The sequence below is a fragment of the Eretmochelys imbricata genome, chromosome 2, assembly GCF_965152235.1.
Source record: "Eretmochelys imbricata isolate rEreImb1 chromosome 2, rEreImb1.hap1, whole genome shotgun sequence".
In the NCBI taxonomy this organism is placed as follows: Eukaryota; Metazoa; Chordata; order Testudines; family Cheloniidae; genus Eretmochelys; species Eretmochelys imbricata.
Genome location: NC_135573.1, coordinates 197484927 through 197506024, shown reverse-complemented (window position 1 = coordinate 197506024; position 21098 = coordinate 197484927). Strand labels below are relative to the sequence as shown.

Below are 21098 nucleotides of genomic sequence, written 5' to 3'. Positions count from 1 at the left end.
GGTTTAGGTTGGATATTAGGAAAAACTTTTTCACTAGGAGGGTGGTGAAACACTGGAATGCGTTACCTAGGGAGGTGGTAGAATCTCCTTCCTTAGAAGTTTTTAAGGTCAGGCTTGACAAAGCCCTGGCTGGCATGATTTAATTGGTGATTGGTCCTGCTTTGAGCAGGGGGTTGGACTAGATGATCTCCTGAGGTCCCTTCCAACCCTGATATTCTATGATTCTATGATTAAGTGACACTCAACTTCTTTCCATCTTCCATGCCCTGAGGCAGCCCTAGAAGATATATACTCCCACACTTAGTATTGTAAATTACTTAGTAAAAGTAAAAGGAATTCTTTGGAATCAGAATGAATACATTTTATGATTTTTTATTTCAATCCTACAAAACATTTACCACTAAACACAGTTCTTACTACCAAAAGCAGTACCATTAACTGCTGTGGGAATACTGAAAGCAGTAAGACTTATGCTTGGAAGTAAATATGAGTAAAATTGGGCCTCATAAACAAATAAGAACCTATATCTCCCTTAGGACCTTTCTAGAGAACCCAGACTATTGTGTTTAAATGATTTGGATCATAAAGAAAGAGTAGTTTTAATTAGATTATCCATAAAAGAATATGTTAAAATTAAAGCTTTATTTGTACATTTTAATGACAAGGGCACTTAACTAATATATAGTGCTTTTAGTCTCTACATTGGGATTCTTGAGAATACAACCTAATTCTCCTGACTCCCAGAGCTATCACATTGCCCATCCAACCACCCACCTAAAAATACTGGACACTGATAGCAGTGTTTCCCAAACTCCACACACGATTCATCAGTTTTGTGAAGCTAGTCAATTTTATAGTAGGCATCTGTCAAGGTTCCTTCCCCACTCTGAACTCTAGGGTACAGATGTGGGACCTGCATGAAAGACCCCCTGAAGCTTCTTCTTATCAGCTTAGGTTAAAAACTTCCCCAAGGTACAAACTTTGCCTTGTCCTTGAACTGTATGCTGCCACCACCAAGCGTTTTAAACAAAGAACAGGGAAAGAGACCACTTGGAGACGTCTTTCCCCAAAATATCCGCCCAAGCCCTACACCCCCTTTCCTGGGGAAGGCTTGATAAGAATCCTCACCAATTTGTACAGGTGAACACAGACCCAAACCCTTGGATCTTAAGAACAATGAAAAATCAATCAGGTTCTTAAAAGAAGAATTTTAATTAAATAAAAGGTAAAAGAATCACCTCTGTAAAATCAGGATGGTAAACACCTTACAGGGTAATCAGATTCAAAACATAGAGAATCCCTCAAGGCAAAACCTTAAGTTACAAAAAGACACAAAAACAGGAATATATATTCCATCCAGCACAGCTTATTTTACCAGCCATTAAACAAAAGGAAATCTAACACGTTTCTAGCTAGATTACTTACTAACTTAACAGGACTTGTAAGGCTGCATTCCTGATCTGTTCCCGGCAAAAGCATCACACAGACAGACAAACCCTTTGTCCCCCCCGCCCTCCAGATTTGAAAGTATCTTGTCCCCTCATTGGTCATTTTGGGTCAGGTGCCAGCAAGGTTATCTTAGCTTCTTAACCCTTTACAGGTGAATGGGTTTTGCCTCTGGCCAGGAGGGATTTTATAGCACTGTATACAGAACGGTGGTTACCCTTCCCTTTATATTTATGACAGCATCATTGTCCAGACTGAGAGCCAGGATTTGTGGAGAGATCTGTGATGGTGCAATTAAGTGATCAATAATGTTTTAAAACACTAATTTTACAGTGTATCATTACACAAAAAGGATGGAAGATACCACTCAATACCTTATGGAAGCCTTCTTTAAAATGGACTGGGAGACAGTTCAGAAGCCTTGTATCAAACATAGTGATCCTTACCGCGAGGATTGGTTGTGAGGTCATGTGACTTGCAAGAGTTTAGCATTGTTGTTGTCCTTCTAATTGGGACCCAAAACTATTGACCAACAAACAATCTGCTAGCATTGGGTTACATGACCATATCTCATAGGATAAGCACCTGTGCAGGATATGGAGCCAGAACACAAGAAATTCTTAATAAAAGTACACCAACAACCAAGCATTTTAAATTACAGAGCTAAAGTTTCACTTTACAGGCCTGGTAATCACACAGACCATTTGAGCTTCATTCTCCTACTTTGACCATAATTATAGCCCATAATTCACATTATAGCCCATAATTCACAGCTGTCCATCGTGATATGAATTATATCGCAAAAAGAAAAGGAGTACTTGTGGCACCTTAGAGGCTAACCAATTTATTTGAGCATAAGCTTTCATGAGCTACGGCTGTAGCTCACGAAAGCTTATGCTCAAATAAATTGGTTAGTCTCTAAGGTGCCACAAGTACTCCTTTTCTTTTTGCGAATACAGACTAACACGGCTGTTACTCTGAAACCATGAATTATATCGTACATTAAAGTGGGAATTGGAAGGCTGGTCTAAGGCTTAACTCTTTGCTGCTACACAAGAAATCTGGGTTCGAATTACAGACAGATCTCTCATATCCCAACTGGCAGGAAATAGGAGTATTGCAGAAGCAGAATATTCAGCCCCTAAGGGCATGTCTACACTGAATCTGGAAGTGAGCCTCCCAGTCTGGATCCAGAAATTTGTGGTAGCGGGGTTAGTGCTAGCTTTCTAAAAATTGCTGTGTAGACATTGCAGCTCAGGCTCTGATGCCTTGAAGTGGAGGGATGGGCTGCAAGCCAATCCATAACATCCAAGCAATGTCTACACAGCTATTTTTAGAGCACTAGCATAAGCACCGCTAGCATAAGACTGTAAACCAGGGCTGGAAGGCTCACTCCCAGATGCAGTGTAGATAGACCCAAGGGTAGACAGGACCCTGCAGCAATCCCCATAGAATCAGTTCTCTTAGAGGCAGCAAATCTGAAGGGCTTTGGAGTGGCTCTGTTACAGGGGCATAAAATAAAAGAAACAGGTCCAGTGTCTCTGTGCCAAAGCAAGTGCTCCCATTGGCCAATTAAGACGGTGGCAGCACTTGGGGCCTATAAAGGATCAGGAAGGTCTGGTGAGTGTCAGTCTGAAAACTGAAGGAGGTCTCTGGGGAAAATTCTTTTCAGGCCCTTCCTAGAAAGAAAGAGGAATTATCAGGAAGTCTGCTGGCCTTTCTGAGTCAATGCTAGTGCTGAGAGGTTGAAAAGGAATGAGAGCTAGGAGCTACTAGAGAGGCTAGCTGGGTGACCTTTCTGAGCTGAAGAGCCAGTGGTGGGAGGCAGTGGTGGGAAAAGGGCAGACAGCTAGGAACCAGGAGAGGGACTAGCTTTCTGACTTTCCTGAGTCAAAGCCAGGCAGTGGTGACCGAATGAAAAGGGCTGAGGGCTAGGGAACCCATGGAGGGGTGAGCTGGTTGTCCTTCCTGAGCCATGGAGAGCCAAAGCCAGAGAAGACTGGAGAGGGCTGAAGCCTGAACACAGCAGAGGACGGTGCCTGCTGGCTGTGCTGAAGAGCTGGGGCATGGTCCAGGGGCATGGTGCAGGATGCAAGAGATGTATTGATGTATTCCATGGATTACAGTGTTGGGACTTGTCACGTGCACAGGACTTTCTTTTGTAATAAATTAATCCCATAAGTGCCATTTGCACTAAGAACTATTTGGACTATTTCTCAGGACTCTGAAGGAGGGAAATGGAGACTGGCGCATGTGTCGTGCTGCAGCCTGCTGCTGAAGGGTGCTCCAGGCCAGCTGGCCCTATGAGAGGGTCCCGGGCAGACTTGACTCTCAAAGATCTTTGCATCACTGAACCAGGGCAGGTTGGGAAAGAAGTCCATTGAGAACACAACAGGTACATGGATTTTCATATCCCATGTTAAATACATTTTGCTACTGCTGCTGCATGGAATCGTATGTTTTATCATGTAAGTCAGGGTGGGGAACCTTTTTTCTATCACGGGCCATTGACCCACAGAAAAAATAAATCGTGGGCCACACACAAGTAAAAACCAAGGGTCTGATCCAAAGCCCCCAGCCCCGCCTCTTATGGCCTCGCCCAAAGCCACTGGCCCCAGCCCTGCCCCAGGGTAGCCTCTGCAGCCCCAGAGGAGTGCCGGGAGGGCAGGCAGTGCATGGCCCCAGCCCCCACAGCCTCGGAGTGCTGGGAAGGCAGTCGGCGTGTGGCCGCAGCCTCCCCAGTCCCGGCTGGAGCACAGGGAGACTGGAGGAGCCATACGCTGTGCAGCAGTAAACAATGGGGAGAGCCTAGGCAGGGCCCATACCTGGCTGTTTGGGGAGGCACAGCCTCCCTCAGCCTATGGGACCCACCACCCATGCACAGGCCGGATCAAATTAAGCAACAGGCTGAATCCAGCCCATGGGCCATAGGTTCCCCACCCCTGATATAAGCAGAACAACATATGTGGGTGTATATTGAAATAAGCACCCCAAGGTACAACATGCTACAATGAAAAAAAAGAAAGCATACTCATTTTAAATTCAGAAAACCATTAGCTCTCACTGTCTATATACATACAAAAAAACCTAAGCAGATGAAAACTAGCCAGGGACAATAGCGGTCCAAGGTATGGCTAAAACAGCAGACTGAATAATTTTTATTATTGCAGTGGGGGTGCCATGCTATGCCTGCAATTTCAACGTAAACTCTGTTTATGAGAAATTTATAACTCAGACACTCAGACTGATCAGGAGTGCATCATTTCAGTGACACTTTTTCACCAATTTAAAATAAAAAGTTTAATCATTTAAAAATTACTATTTTGTAACATTGATATCGTGGTAGCACCCATAGGCCAACCAGGCTGGTTCCCATTGTGATGTTTAGTCCTTTGGACATTTGGAGAACTTTCAACAGTTTTGTCTGGACTCTCGGTCCTGTGCTGATTGACTGCTTGCTCCAACACTCCTGCTACCCCTCACCCTCCCTCAGAGTCTCTTCATCTTGACTTCACTCCACACCTGCTCCTGTCCCTCTCACTCCAACTCCCTTCCCTTTCCTTTCTATTTAGCTGATCCCCTATTAAGAAAACCAACTTCCTCTCACCCTCAAACAAACTGTATAACTAATAGGACATTGCTGCCATCTCATTATTCACCGTGCTTGTGCCTAACACACTTTCTCACACCCTGTGCCTGTCCTGTCTATTTGGATTGTTAGCTGTTTGGGCCAGGGACTGTCTACTACTTTGTACACTGCTTAGCACAGTGGGGCCACACTCTTGGTCAGCCCTTAGACACTACCATAATAATCATATTAACTAAATGAAAATAATAAACATAAAGTAAATGACAGTTCCTCCCCAAATTGCTGACAGTCTGAAAGACAATACATGGATGATACCAACAAGTGGGCCGGGGCAGAAGGTAGAGGAGACAGTGTAACAAAACTAACGGGATATATACAGCTCTTAGTCAATCACGAGTAGTGATCAGATCTCACTATCTCCCTAGCTATGACCAGATTGCAGTTTTCAGTATGCATTTTAGAAGAGGCCATTTTTGAGGAGCGACTGGTAAGAGGATACAATGGTGCCTTTGCAGTTTTTGATGGGGGGCTGTTTTCTCAGTTGTAAGGGAGAGCATGGGAGAAAGTGCAAGAATGCATTTGAGGGAGAAGCTGAGAAAATTATACAGTTTCACTGTGGGAATATTTAAAATGCAGAGGTTCACTGGGCATAGGATGTTTATTTTTATTTCCATCAATTGCAGAAAACTACTGGGCAAAGGGACAGACAATGATATGGTCTAATCGTTCTTGGAATTTAAAAAATAATAATAAATTGTGGATATAGAGATTGAAAAATTGTACCTATTAGTGCCCCAGGTATCCCCTACTTCAGTAGGCCCCATGGGAGTGACATGAGGGACATTTACAGGAGATCATCTCTGCAGGCGTCTCCTCATCCTCACAGAGATTCTCCCACCTGCAGCCAGTGTCATCATAGAGAGGTTCTCTATGTCTGCCCTAGTTGTGGCTCTCAGCTGGCCATCTCCTTGGCTCACTGACAACACATGTCCACTGGAATTGCACTACAAGAGACTTCCCCTAGCTGCAGCTGCCCCCAGGACTCCTTGGAGGGTTCTGTGGAAAAAATAATACAACATCAGGCTGTATGATCTTTTCTGGGTAAATTCTGCAGTTGGGGTAGCAGAAACTATGAGGTCCCCCTCTCAAAGCATGTCCAATCTTTGCTTCCTCCTCCAGCACAAAATTCTGGTCTTCAGGGGAGGCCCCCATCGTGTCTGGAGGCAGGGAGATGTTACTACTGAGGTAACTGAGCCCCCTTCCATGTGTGTGTCACATGAATACCAGAATTGTTTAATAGCAGTTTATTGTTGAGGTCGCACAGTGTACTCAATGCAGTTTTAAATCTGTTGGATCTCATGGCCCCAACTGTCCTTCAGCTTCATTCTTTTTCATTGATCAAAACCTAATATAGGATTCAAAAAAGAGAGGGTAAGAGGAAGGGTCACTGTAGTTCATAATGACAATATATTTGGAGAACACCAGTTACAGGTGAGTAAACTTTCTCCATTATGCTATTGCCACACAGATTCTCATTGCAGGAAGGATAACTGGGGAGGTGAGGGGAGCACTACAAGTAAAAACATGTTATTTTTGAAGTGTAAGGGGACTGTTGTCCCCTTACTAAAACTCAGTGCGGGTGTTTTGGTTGGCTAGCTCCTAGTACCAAAAGAAAGTGGAAGGGTCCATGGGAAATCAGAACCTTGAGACTGACAGTCCCCAGAAAAAATGGGGAGAGGCCAATGCTCCAGATTGATGGGGGGGGAGAGGGAGGCTAATCAGGGGTGACCCATCTTCCTCCATGTGAGCTGGATTGCCTGGGTCAGATAGAGTGGGGCCGAGCTAAGGAAAAAGCAGGGGCTCAAGCTGAGCTGGAGAGCAGAGGTGTGCCAGATCCAGGGGGCCAGAAAAGCAGCCCAGGAAGCAGGTTAGTGCTGGGAGCAGACCTGTGCTGGGAGGAGAGCTGTAGCGACCAGAGGCAGAGGGGCCCAAGAAGCAGCCCAGGGAACTGGAGGCAGAGTAGCAGCAGCACTGAGGCAGAGTGGAGCTGGAGCTGGGGCTGGAGCAGTCTGGAGCCGGGTGTGGTGAGCAGCTGGAGAGACTGAGGGGGACCCTGGGAAGCAGGCCCAGCACAGGGAGATGCCCCCAGCCAAGACGCCTTGCAGGCCAGACTTGGAGGGGGATTGTAACCCCGATGGGGCGGGGGTGATGCTGGGAAGAAGGGTCCTGCCACCTAAAGCCTGAGGGTGTGTGGCCACCGCCAGAGCAAGTGTCCGACCCACAGCATCCCTGCAGCACAGCCAGGGCCTGAGAAGGAGGCCTGGGACTTGTGAGGAACAGACTGAACTTCCCTTACATTCCAAAGATGCTGGTTGTGATGTCTCCATGCCACAGAGCGGAGTTATGTGTTTTCCTTTAACTTTCCCATTTTTCCCTTATTTTTTTTAATTGATTTCTGTTTAATAAATTGTATTTGCTTTGAACTGCATGTAATTATCAGTGGGTCAGGGAAGCATCCAGTGCAGATAGAGCACCCCAGAGTGGGGACACCCTAGCCCCTGCCCTAAGTGACCATAACAAGGTTAGGGGTTGAGCCCCCCAGGAATCCTGGGCCCAGCCTTGTTGGGTTTACGAGGACTCTGCCACACTGGAGAGTGGAAGGGGAGTCTGTATGGATTGTATGAGTTACTGCAGGATGCTATGTCAATTCACAGATAGAGAATGTTTTAACTATTGCTAGGAGGAAAGGAATGGAACTCTATTACCATTAAGATTATGAGACAACAATTTCAGTGATATTCAAAAATAATAGAGAAAAGGCCATCATGTCCCCTCCCATCACTGCATATATGTAGTGCAACATATTATTATTTTATACACTAGCTAAAATAACACGGGGTTCAAATATGCAATAACCAATCACAATACAGAGGGTTAAGGACAGAGTTTCAGTAACTCCAATTTTTCTGTCAGAATTCTACTGTTCCTCAAGTACAATTTTGGGCATATGTTTTAAAGTTGCTTTGCATTTTTCTATATAAACAAGTAGGTAGGCTGAAAGACAAAGCAGTAAACTCAAGGCAAGACTGCCTCTCAGTGGTAGTATGCTTTTACACACTATGACTACATATCAATATTTTTGTTAGAAAATATTCTGAATGTGTAGTTTCATAATTCAGAGGTAAAGCACCATTAAATCATCTTCTTTTAAAATGACACAATTATTAGGAATCAATACTTTTTGGTACATTATATTTAATACCAATCAAGGAACTCCCCTCTGCATATTATTTGACATAACTGACTCCTGCTAGAAAATTACAGTATTCTAATATTACTACGTTTTTATCTACTACAGTGGAATGGTTGGTTGGGGGGGGGGGTGTTTAAACAAGGGAGGTTGACTTTTGTAGCCAGGTTTACTGTCGCTATTCTCTGTTACTCAGAATCTATAGTTAGTTTTGCATTTTAAGCAATAAAAATAATGTAGCAGTCCATTTGCTATTATGAATCTGTATTTAAAAAAAAAATAGAGGACTCTGAAGTGCCTGGTAGGCCAGCTGAATGTTCCACATTGCATTTCAGTTCAGTCAGAGAAGACACTGCATTAAAACCCTGCAGTTCTTTGGAATATTTTTCATGCTCAGAGGCTGCTTTCAAATCCAGTCATAAAACCCTACCTGTGACGGGTTTCCTTCTGACCACTTTGGGGAGACTGGAGAGATGCATGCCAGCCATATACAGCACTAGACACAGGACTTGAGACCATTGCTCCTTGTTCTGTCATCTGCCACCACTCAGAACAGCCTAGCTCCATCCTCTTTGGAACCCCCCCTTCAGGTAGTTGAAGGCTGCTATCAAATCCCCCCTTACTCTTCTGCATACTAAATAAGACCAGTTCCCTCAGCCTCTCCTGGTAAGTCACGTGCCCCAGTCCCTTAATCATTTTCCTGGCCCTCTGCTGGACTCTCTCCAATTTGCCCACATCCTTTCTGTAGTGGGTGTGTGTGGGTGCCCAAAACTGGACACAATACTCCAGATGTGGTCTCACCAGGGCTGAATAGAGGGGAATAATCACTTCCCTCGATCTGCTGGCAATGCTCCTACTAATGGAGTCCAATATGCCGTTAGCCTTCTTGGCAACAAGGGCACACTCTTGACTCATATCCACCACCTCCCTAGATAACCCATTCCAGTGCTTCACCACCCTCCTAGTGAAAAAGATTTTCCTAATATCCAACCTAAACCTACCCCACTGCAACTTGAGACCATTACTCCTTGTTCTATCATCTGGTACCACTGAGAACAGTCTAGATCAATCCTCTTTGGAACCCCCTTTCAGGTAGTTGAAAGCAGCTATCAAATCCCCCCTCATTCTCTTCTTCTGCAGACTAAATAATCCCAGTTCCCTCAGCCTCTCCTCATAAGTCATGTGCTCCAGCCCCCAATCATATTTGTTGCCCTCCGCTGGACTCTTTCCAATTTTTCCACATCCTTCTTGTAGTGTGGGGCCCAAAACTGGACACAGAACTCCAGATGAGGCCTCACCAATGCCGAAGAGAGGGGAATGATCACGTCCCTCGATCTGCTGGCAAATCTCCTACTTATACAGCCCAAAATGCCGTTAGCCTTCTTGGCAACAAGGGCACACTGTTGACTCATATCCAGCTTCTCGTCCACTGTAATCCCTAGGCCCTTTTCTGGAGAACTGCTGCCTAGCCACTCGATCCCTAGTCTGTAGCAGTGCATGGGATTCTTCCTTCCTAAGTGCAGGACTCTGCACTTGTCCTTGTTGAACCCCATCAGATTTCTTTTGGCCCATTCCTCTAATTTGTCTACTCTTGAAGTTTGGTGAACAAGGCTGGTGAACAAGGTGAACTGGGCTGAAACCCACTGTGGCCACAGAAATTCCACTTACTAACTGTTACTTTGTCTTTATCCCCCAGCATGATATTGTTTGGAGTGAGATCTCTATGGACAATCCTCTTCTCCTTATGCAAGTAACGAAGAGCTAGACACAGCTTCAAAACAAAAAGACATATAAAGAATTTTAACTGCAACCCAAATAAAATCAGATAAAATTATGTTCACATTTTATGACATTTAGTGCTTTGGCACTATAAGTATTATTTTATAAATTTATTAGTCCAGCATATACAAATGGCTCTACAAATTTCATAAAGAAAGGTTACAAATTAAAATGCAGGTCCTTACTTGTATAAATATATTCCATATTCTATCTTCTGTAAACTGTTGTTGCTTTTCCTTCAAAGAATGAAAGTGTTCTCCCAGCGGTGCCCCTTCTATGAGTTCCATTACTATGTACAGCCTGTCATCTATGCACAACAAAAGGAAATGGCAATCCCAAAAGAATATTACATTCATATATCCAGCATATCCTCAGAAAACATGATCTTAGTCAAAATATACATATATGATTGTTAGTTTATTACTCTGCTTAAATTATTTGTATGTGCAAATATATTTTAATGACTACTCTTGTTCTTGTCATTCAAATACGTTCTTCAGAATCACATCTGCTGCAACACCTACAAGAAATTAGATCGCTAATAACAACAGCCAGGGAGGACAGCTGCCTATAGTGCATGCATACAAAAAGGGGGAGGGGGATGGAATGAATAATTCACGTATCAGTCACCACCCTGTATCATGATATATCTTTCCCCAGCATCTGAATTTTGTTTTTCAGACTGTAAATTCTTTAGAGCAGGGTGTGTCTTATATGTTTGGACAGGGCCTAGCACATTATGGGTGCTACTGCAATGTAAATCAATGTAAATAATAGCTATTGTTATTTACAGTCTGCTGTAGCCAATATTTAAACCAACACTTAGGTCTAAATCTGTTGGAGCTATAGTGCTATTCTTAAGAGAAAATTAGTTCCTACTGTTCAAGTTGGATAGGATCTTTCCTGGATCTACTAAGTACTTTTATTATGCTATTATTTCTTCATGACAAACAACATGGTTTTTAGTCGCTAAGTTTTTACTTACTTTCCAGGAAGGTTCTGTAATATCGTACAACATTGGGATGAGAAAGCTACAATACGAAAAAAAAATACACAGTTGGAATTAATGTTAGATTGAGGGCACAATATTGATAACATCAATCTATAAATTGAGCGGAATAGCAATAGTTTTATACAAATATTATAAAAGTTTCCGAAACTTGTATTCCAAAAAATTTCTGGATTTCAGAGGGTTGTAACTAATTCTGTCTGATAAATGTGCCCTTGCCTTATATGGGGCATAGCAGACAGGATTTCCTCCCACCATTTGCACAGATGGCATAAGGACTCCCTAATTGCAGTCACTCTAGGAGCTGACAGGGTAGGATGAGCCATTGTTGCCCCTTCTCCCAATTTCAAACTTGGAGGGAAGGTATATTCCAAAAAATGGTGTTGAAGATTACTCTCCTTCCCCAGCAAAACCAGGAAGTGGGAGACCAAACAAGATGATTCTGACTTAACCCCTAACAGTGGAAGGAATGGAGCAAAGAAATAGAGGGGCAAAGCTAGTAAGCCTGCACAAAGTCCCCTTTGCTGCAGCAGACAACCCTAAATCCGATTTGCATTCAATATTGTTTTTAATTTAAAAATCACACTTTGAGAACTTGTAAGTCACAGCAGTGACTTTTTCGGACTAAAATCTGACGATTTCAAAGCCATGAAAACTTAATATGGAATAGAAACACTGACCAACTTTTCATTAGGCTGTCGCTAACAGATTATTCTTTATTAAAGGAATTTTTTAAAATTGTTGAATACATCAGTTAACAATCTCAGAGTTTCCAAGTAACAATAAGGACTTGTTTACAGTGCTACTAATACTGAAATGTTTGCAATGTTTAGAGTGGTGTAGATGGGCCACTGGCATTTTTTATATTGTGTTGATGAGACTAAAACCACCACCAGCAGCTGGCAGCCTATATACAGTAGGGCTCCCAAAAACACAGCTGAGCTGCTTTTACTAATGGTGAGAAATTTTTAGAAAATGTCCCTTAGTGAAGGGTTTATGACACTTACCTGTTCTTTAATGATTGTTAATTCAGAGACAATGTTCTTTACACTGCTGTCTCTGTCTTTTTTGTCCTTTCCAAATGCTGGATTATGTAAATTGACTTCTTTCATTGCTAGTACATTTTGGACACTATGTTTTCTAACCTACAGGGGAAAAACCGTGTAAAAATTAACAAAAAAGGATGGGGGCAGAAAGGACATTAATCATATAGATGTGGTGAGTTAACTGAGTCTAAATCTTTCTCTTCAATTCAGTTGCATCTGATGAAGTGGGTTTTAGCCCACGAAAGCTTATGCCCAAATACGTTGGTTAGTCTCTAAGGTGCCACAAGGACTCCTCGTTGTTTTTGCTGATACATACTAACATGGCTACCACTCTGAAACCTTAAATTCTAAAGTAACTATTCTTTCTGTAGTTAGTGTGATATCAGCTGAAAAGTGTTGGAGACCAATGATGCAGTTAGCAATGTCCTGCAGGGTTTGCTTAGATGTTTTAAAGAACTTCATAGATGCTCTGTGTGGGGCTTTGCAGAAAAAGTGGTGTGAATCCCTTCAGATTATACAGATTTATCACACTTTCTAGCAGACAGAATTGCTGTCTGTGAAAAGTAGTACAAAGAAAAAAGAGTAGTAATAAAGATCACTGTTGTTCTGAGAAACATATTGGCCATTTTTACAGGCACACATGTTGTCAGACAGATTCAGAATAAACCTAAAAAATGGTGGAAAAAACAGAGAAATGTCAACAGAAAATTGTTGGTTAATATCAAAAAGCAAGTTTACCTTATAAACACTTCCAAAAGCTCCACTGCCAAGATGATCTAAAATCGCATAATTGCCTATGTATTTTGATGGTGCTTTATTTTGATTAATGCTTTCAATACTTTCAGCAATTTGCTTGAGTTCCTCCTCCTAATGATAATATTTAAAAAATATGCAATTTTGATGATTTACATGTACAGCAAACTGAAAACAATAGTTATTTATTAACATGATGAAAAAATTGGAAACTTTGTGCTTACCAGTAATGAATTTAGCTTTGATACCAGCTCTTCATAAGCACTGATATTACGAACATAATGTCCAATATCAATGAAATTCTCAAACAAATCAGTCGGGAAGAGTCTAAAAACATTTAACATTTTTATAAATTTAGGGAGTGTTCATAACAGATTACACACCGTGAAGACTTTTTTAACTAATGTATTGCTACTCCTTATTTTATAACCTTCTAAATAATTATTATTTTTGACCAGCCATTCAAATGTTCCTAATCACAAATAGTCACCATGTGGGACTACAAGGAACTTCCAAAGGTCCCAGCTGGGATTGGGACATCATTTTGCTGCCCACTGCATAAACGTAGATCCTACTCCATTGAAAGGTGGAGATCCACTGAAGTCAATGGAGCTCCCCTTGGATGCAATGGTGTATCTATGCAATTCTGTATAGGTTCTTATATTGCCCCATCACTGTATTATCTCTGCAACTTCCAGTAGAGCATTCAGTGATGTGACTAATACCTGTTTACGTGCAGGATTGGGGCTATAATCCTTTTCCCACAATTTACAATCAAAAAGACACAAAACAGACAAAGGGTAGGGAACGGATTTACAACAAACAAGCCAATTAAAATAGTGAAGAATTGGCAAAGCCTCATTAGTTACATGTTTGATTGGTGTTTTGTTGTTTCCTTTTTTCAACAGGAGCTATAGGTAGGGTGAGGAATGGCAGGAATGGAAATCAGGAACTGTAAAGGAGTTGCAAAACGAAGGATGAGGAAATGGCTCAATCACAACTCAAGCCATAGTAGTACCGTACAATCTTTATAGGCTGGAGCCCTTCCAGGAAAAGGAAAACTGGTCAGGTCAGCTTTATTAAAATAAAAGTAAGATGAAAGGTGTGTGTGTATGTTCATAATTCTATCAGTTTAAGTCTTTTGATAACAAGTGATGGATAAGTAAGAACTACCAAAAGTTACAGCCAATTTGCAGTTTGATTGTCATTCTTATTTCACAGTTAGGCATTTGGTTACACATGAACTTCATATTCTAACCTTCTGTTAAAACTCTGGCAACACATTTCTAGTAGAGATGGTTATTGGTGGCAGACATTTTTCTTCATGTAGGGTCATATATCCCAGCACCCAGCCCAAGTAAACAAGCTTGATGTAGGATCAGTTCTCAAAAGGGGTGGGTAAAGAAAGAATCCACTCCTCCCCAACTGCTCCATATCTGGTACTGTAGTTCTGAGGTTCCATGTTGCTTCTCATGCAGTTACACTAATCTTCTGGGAAAAGGCTGATGGACCTACACAATGGCAGATGCAACAGTCCTAACTTCACTCTACCTCCAGCTTGCTCCAAAGCTTGCTACATGGAAACACAAGAGCAGCCTCTGTAGGGCTGGATTCTGTTGAGTTCAGTAGAGTTCCTATGAGGCAGGCCCCCTCCACTAACTCTCTAAATCCTGCCTCATACAGCAGTACTGCAAATCGTTCAACTGCAGGCACAGCCAGCCATTTGCAGCTGTGGAGAAGAGTGGAGGATATGCACTCTTAGATTTTGTTTGTTTGTTTTTTCTTGTTCTCTGGAAATCAATTACTACATTTGAAAACTGAGCATGACATTAATTGAGAATTTACCTGAATGATGGTTTGTAAATGCTACAAATGCAGTCCCATGTAGCATTTTATTACCGTACCTTTTAAAGAGATGTCTATTTCTTTCCATACTGAAGAGAAACCGCAAGGCTCTGAAAGCATAACACTGGGGTGAGAGAAATGCTTCAATTAATAACAAATTATGTACAAATTAAAACGCTGTTCATAAAACAGCAAGGACCCTAAACATATTTTTTTAACCTTCATATTTAAGTAACTAAGTAGGCCAGGCTATTAGCATGGTAATCATCCTCACTAAACCAAAAATAAACATTTCTACACTTTAGTCACAAGCCATCTGCTTCAGTGCATGCTGTATTTCCAATGCGGACAGGCCCTCTTTAAAAAAAACTACGGATCAGCATAGCTACATTAGACACCGAATAATTTTATTTCTGCACTGCTGAAGTCTTTGAGCCACATTCTGCTCGATGATTCCAGTGCAGTCCAATGGAAGTCAATGGGGTTACACTTAGGTAACAGGGAGCAGAATTTGGCCCTTTTTTCTGGAAAATGAAGTGTAGAGCCCTAAAAATGTCAACAGGAGACAAAAACAAAAACAAACCAACAAAAAGCCCTAAGTTTACAAGAATCTGAAGATCAGCCATAAGAATACACTTGATCTAGTTTTCAGAAAATTATCCATATAGCTGAGTTTCTATATAATCACTATTAGAGAAAATAAACATTAAAAAAATAATCATGACAGCCATGGGTGAAATTAGAGTCTCTTAGTTAATACAGAGATTTTTAGGTAACTCATCTTGAGTTCTCTCCAACTATATCCATCTATCCAAACCAATGCAAAAACTAGCTAACCAAACAAAGATGGCTGCAATGTGTAAGCCAAAGGAAAATGAGTTACCAAGACTCTAAAACAGTGGAAACAATAATATAGATCTAAATAATATTCAAACTGTTAGATTACATTCGTGACTAAAAATCCTATTATGGGTCCAATCCAGTGGTCCTTACTCAGACGGTAGGAGTTTTGCTGGAGTAATGACTGCAAAATAATGAAGGAGATAAAAGCTAACCACTATCTTTGAGGGAAGCAGGACATCAGTCACCAATACTGCTAGGAAACAGTCTTCTTTAAAGAGAATTGTTTTTTCTTATTCCAAAATAATTGCCCTTTGAACACAGGATAAACATCCGGTGTTGTCGTTCCAATATTCTTCTGAGACCGGCACAGTCAGAGGAGTCTGTCAGTGTGGAATAACTTGCAGGATTGGAGCCATAGTTATTACTTTGAAGGTTTCCCTTTTTAGTGACTGTGCCTAGTCCCTAATGTAGGAAGGAATCAGGGTTATATGACTGAAACACAGGACTAAAAATTAAGAGATCTGTCCTCTGTTCACAGCTCTCCCACAGACAGTCAGTTACCTCCCTATTCATCTATTTCCTACCTGTAAAATGAGAATACTACTACTTTCCTTCCTCACAGCAATATTCTGAGCTTAACACTTTTATGTCTGTAAAAAGCTTCAGATTTAAGGGCAGCATATTCTTTACATACTGAATGAATGGGGAAATAATGATTGTGATATCATAACTACTCCCCAAATAATGAATTGTGATTCCTAAAGAAATAGAAAGAATGAAGAGACTGATTAGCAAGACAAAGATACTGGGCCAAATTGTAAGAAATAAACCCATGAAATTCATAAAATTCACAAATATCCTAGAAATCAATAATTGTGAGAAAGGAACAATAGAAAAGCAGCATGAGATGTTAATCATGGTTTGGATTAAAGATAGATTTCTTATCATTTTCCTGGATGTGGTGGGATTTCTGTTAAGTGTATCAGCAATGTCATAATAAAACCTTTGTTACTAATAACTGATGTCACCTTATATTTAAACCATACTACATTCACTCATGATCTATTGTAAAATATAATCTCTTGTAACTTTATGCTGAATTGGAGTTAACAACACACTTGGTAAATTAATCTAATTAAAAATATGTATATATTTGAAGCTACTGTTAAACAGATGCCTAACTGCATTAAATTAGTTTCATAAAAAGATTATATAAATTTACTCCCTCTTTAATTTCCTTCAAAGGATAATGTTACAAAAAGTTTTAAATTAATTTAAGTATTATAAAAAAAACTTTAGTGCAGATGATAGGCACTAGCTAACATTTGAGATTGCAGTCTGATCTGTTAATCCATAAAGAGAGCATGCAGCATACATCAGCAGTGCAAGATCCCCAAACCACTTCTCCAGTGTGTCTCAAGCCTGATCTGGAAGGACTACTGTGGTAAAAGGCAATAAGAATGGCCATCTTTCCCTCTCTACAAAGAGTGCCCATTAGGTGACAGTTATGGTGATGATTTTAGTGACATGGACAGCTACTCACTAGAAATCAGAAAGACACCAAACTCATTTCTCAGACGCCACAGAATAGCTGTCAGATAGTTAACAACTACTGTACTGGTCACTACCAACCTGGGTTGACTCTAACCAATAAATTTACATAAAATTTCATAACAAACACAGAAGTCACCCGATCTTTAGCGAACAAAGATTGATCATCCTGCATTTAATTTACATTACTTTATGTTATGTTTTGCTATGCTTTATTTAACAATCACAGCAAGGTGCTCCACCCCAAAAGAAATGAAGTCAAAAGGCGCGCAGCGTAGCCGCTGTTGTCGGCTCTCCTGCCGACAAAAAGCTTCCACCCCCAATGAGCGGTGGTAGCGTTGTCGGCAGGAGAGCGCTCCTGCTGACAAAGCACTCGTAGCACTGGCGCCTATCATTGACCAAACTTTTGTCGTTCGGGGGCGTGGGGGGGTTAATACCTCTGAATGACAAAAGTTTGGTCGTTCACTTGCCAGTGTAGACATAGCCTCAATATCCATGTTCTTCTATGTTAGGTAGGGTACAAGAAGCATAAAGTGTTTTATAGCAGAACACCACACACAAGGTCATGATTTGACTTTTACTTTCCTGTGGTGTAGCAATCTGCCATTCGTTTCATGTATTTTTTAATAAAGTGGTTAATAAAGTTGCTACTGTATATTAAAATACCAAAAATCATAAGATAAATTTCCAAAGACTGTGTAAAGCTTTCAGCGTGAAAGAGAATTACCTGTAATAAATTAGCTTTTACTGCATTCCTTTGTTTGTTTGGTAAAATCAGTTTTGCTATTGTATATACCCCATTTTCCTGGAAAAGAAACATAAAGGAAAGTCATCAATGTAGGTGCTGCTTTAGGACAGAAAGTGCAAACAACATTAAATGTTACTTCATGTAAACAATTCAGAAGTTAATGTCAATTTGAAAAGTTCTTAGCCATCTATTATACACTAAGTTTTAAGGTAGTATCAGTGAAATGTGCATAAGAGCAAAACCATCATTACATTCACTGTAAACTGATCCTGCACTTGAACCTTTGCAGATGGACCCTGAAGCCGTGTTGAGCTGCACTGAAGTCAAAAGGATTGCACCACTGGAGCTGCCATCATCCACTGTGTATTTTGGAACATCATGATCAGAGATTTATGCACCAAAAAAGCCCTGAACTAGAATAAAACCCTGTGTGATCGTTTTGATATATGCAGTGATGAGCTGCCAAAATGTTAACAACGGGTTCCCTCCTTACCCCACGAAGGGGTCGTTGCCCACCCCCGCCCCCCAGGACTCCTGCCACATCCAACCCCCCCCGCATTCCTTGACGCCCCCCCCCCAGGACCCCTGCCTCATCCACCCCGCTCCCCTGTCCCCTGACTGCCCCCAAAACTGGGCAGGAGGGTCTCATGGGCCACCATAGTGGGTGCCCACCCCACCCCTAAGAGCCAGAGGCACCTGCTGGGGGGCAAGGTGGGGAGTCCCAGCGGTGCTTACCTGGGGCAGCTCCCAGGAAGCATCCGGCAGGTCCCTCTGGCTCCTAGGGGCGGGGGAGCATAGCTGGGGGGGAGCAGGGGGAGCAGCCTGTCCCCCCACTGATCACATCAAAAGTGGCGCCTTAGGTGCCGACTCCCTGGGTGCTCTGGGGCTGGAGCACCCATGGGGAAAATTGGCAGCTCTCCCAGAAGCCAGAGCCGGGCCATGGTAAGAGCCACCATGTGAGCCCTAGGTGCTGCGGGGAGCCCTGAACCCTCCAGCTGCCAGGGGCACACCACCCAGGGCAGGTGGAGAGTCCAGGGCTCATCACAATGGCCCGGACTCCCTGGGCAGCCGTGGCTCTGGCTTCTAGCCTGGCTGGGGACAGGGCCTTGGAGGGGGGAGGAAGAGCAGGGTGTGGGGTCCCATAGCAATGGGTTGTGGGAGGCCTAAAACCTCTTTGTGCCCAGGGTCCCAATAAATCTTCATCTGCCTCTGAGTGCTTAAGCTATACAAGGAGTTAATTTTTTCCACTCCTCTTCTTGCCCAGTAGGCACCTAAAGTATTTCAACACCCTGTGCCTATTCTATCTAAGAACTTTCCTTCCCTTTACTCCAGCGGTTCTCAAACTGTGGGTCAGGACCCCAAAGTGGGTCGAAACCCAGTTTTAATGAGGTTGCAAGGGCTGGCGTTAGACTGGCTGGGACACAGGCCTGAAGCCGAAGCCCGAGCCCCATGCCCAGGCCCAAAGCCGAAGCCCGAGACCCACGCCCAGGCCCAAAGCCAAAGCCAAAGCCCGAGCCCCACCGCCCGGGCCCAAAGCCAAAGCCCGAGCCCCACCGCCCGGGCCCAAAGCCGAAGCCCGAGCCCCACCGCCCGGGCCCAAAGCCGAAGCCCGAGCCCCACCGCCCGGGCCCAAAGCCGAAGCCCGAGCCCCACCGCCCGGGCCCAAAGCCGAAGCCCGAGCCCCACCGCCCGGGCCCAAAGCCGAAGCCCGAGCCCCACCGCCCGGGCCCAAAGCCGAAGCCCGAGCCCCACCGCCCGGGCCCAAAGCCGAAGCCCGAGCCCCACCGCCCGGGCCCAAAGCCGAAGCCCGAGCCCCACCGCCCAGACACAAAGCTGAAGCCCGAGCCCCACCACCCGGGCACAAAGCTGAAGCCTGAGCCCCACTACCCAGGGCCAAAGCCCAGCCCCACTACCCAGTGCTCAGGCTTTGGCTTCAGCTTGGGGTGGCAGGGCTCAGGTTACAAGCTCCATGCTTTGCGATGAAGCTCTTTGGCTTTGGGGCAGCGAGGCTTGGGCAGACTCATGCTTTGGTCTCCCCTCCTGGGGTTGTGAAATAATTTTTGTTGTCAGAAGGGGGTTGCAATGCAATGAAATTTGAGAACCCCTGCTTTACTCCCTTTAGCTATGACTCTGGGTTTAAAATGAATGTACTGATGATTTCACTCATGTATCATTTATGGTCTTGACTTAAAATTTAGTATATAATAGATGGCTATGATTTTTTTATTTGGCGTTAATTACTGAGTTGGAGCATCTTGGGGTGTACATAGGATCCATAAAAGAGTCCACTAATTAAAACCATTTTAGAACCATAAATTCTAGCCAATTAAAATGATGTCACTTGTTAAAATCCACAAGCCCAGCGATGCCAGAGCGTTCACGAGCCTTAGAATTTATGTTTGTCAGTCAATTCCACGAAAAAAAATTTCTATCCTGAATATGTCAAAAAGAAGGAAACAGATTTATGAGTTGACAGTTGTTAACCAAAAGAAACTCATATCTGAGCAATGCTACCTATACTCTAAAATACAGTAATATTGGCCACATTGCCCAGCCAATTTTTAATGAGCTCCATATAAAACTAATTATATGATAGTGACTAATAAGAGTTAATAAGCCAAATGTCTACAAATAGGCATTTTGCATCTTTGTTCAATACTGGTAACCACACTAGCATCAAAGTAGGGTCCCTTCATAAGGTATTATCCTGCTCCTGAGAGTTTTGCACTTGACTTCAGCAGAAGCAGACCCATAATATTTAAGTGGATGGCATGCACATCAGTGTGCCCTGTCCAGCGCTTTGAGACCTATGGATGAAAAGCACTATATAACATCTAGGCATTGTTATCCCCCAAGAAGGTATAGCCTGCCAGTTATGGGCACATCCAAGCTAGTATGTATCCTGAAGTCAGCAACACACACTTGCTGGGGCCATATATTTAGGGTGACGATACCTCCTGTTTTGGCCGGGACAGTCCCTTTTTTAAGCCCTGTCCAGTCTGTCCTGACGTTTTTTTTCTAAAAGGAGGCATTTGTTCCATTTGCCCTCGCCAACTTGATCAGTTGGCAAGTGCAAACAGGACAAATGTCCACTTTTGTCAAAAAAAGTGGGGTGCGGTGTGGAGGGGGCAAGTGGAGATGTCAGCCCCCGGCAGGTTTCCAGCACCCAGGCAACAGCCTCATGCGGGGCGGGGAGGAGGAGGAGGAGGGCTCCAGTGACCAGGCAACAGCATGGGCGG

The 21098-nt window shown here is 43.0% G+C and overlaps 1 protein-coding gene across 1 annotated transcript in view; it reads right to left on the bottom strand.

The window, feature by feature from the left end:
- The window catches only part of NEK10 (NIMA related kinase 10), a 180126-nt gene that overhangs the window by 110782 nt on the left and 48246 nt on the right, over positions 1 to 21098 (bottom strand). Inside the window, exons 15-22 of the mRNA XM_077809309.1 lie at positions 17839 to 17916; positions 14777 to 14841; positions 13097 to 13199; positions 12858 to 12986; positions 12081 to 12218; positions 11050 to 11095; positions 10250 to 10371; positions 9954 to 10056 (exon numbers count right to left, since the gene is read on the bottom strand). Coding sequence (XP_077665435.1) covers positions 9954 to 10056; positions 10250 to 10371; positions 11050 to 11095; positions 12081 to 12218; positions 12858 to 12986; positions 13097 to 13199; positions 14777 to 14841; positions 17839 to 17916 — 784 coding nt within the window. The remainder of the gene's footprint in view (positions 1 to 9953; positions 10057 to 10249; positions 10372 to 11049; positions 11096 to 12080; positions 12219 to 12857; positions 12987 to 13096; positions 13200 to 14776; positions 14842 to 17838; positions 17917 to 21098) is intronic.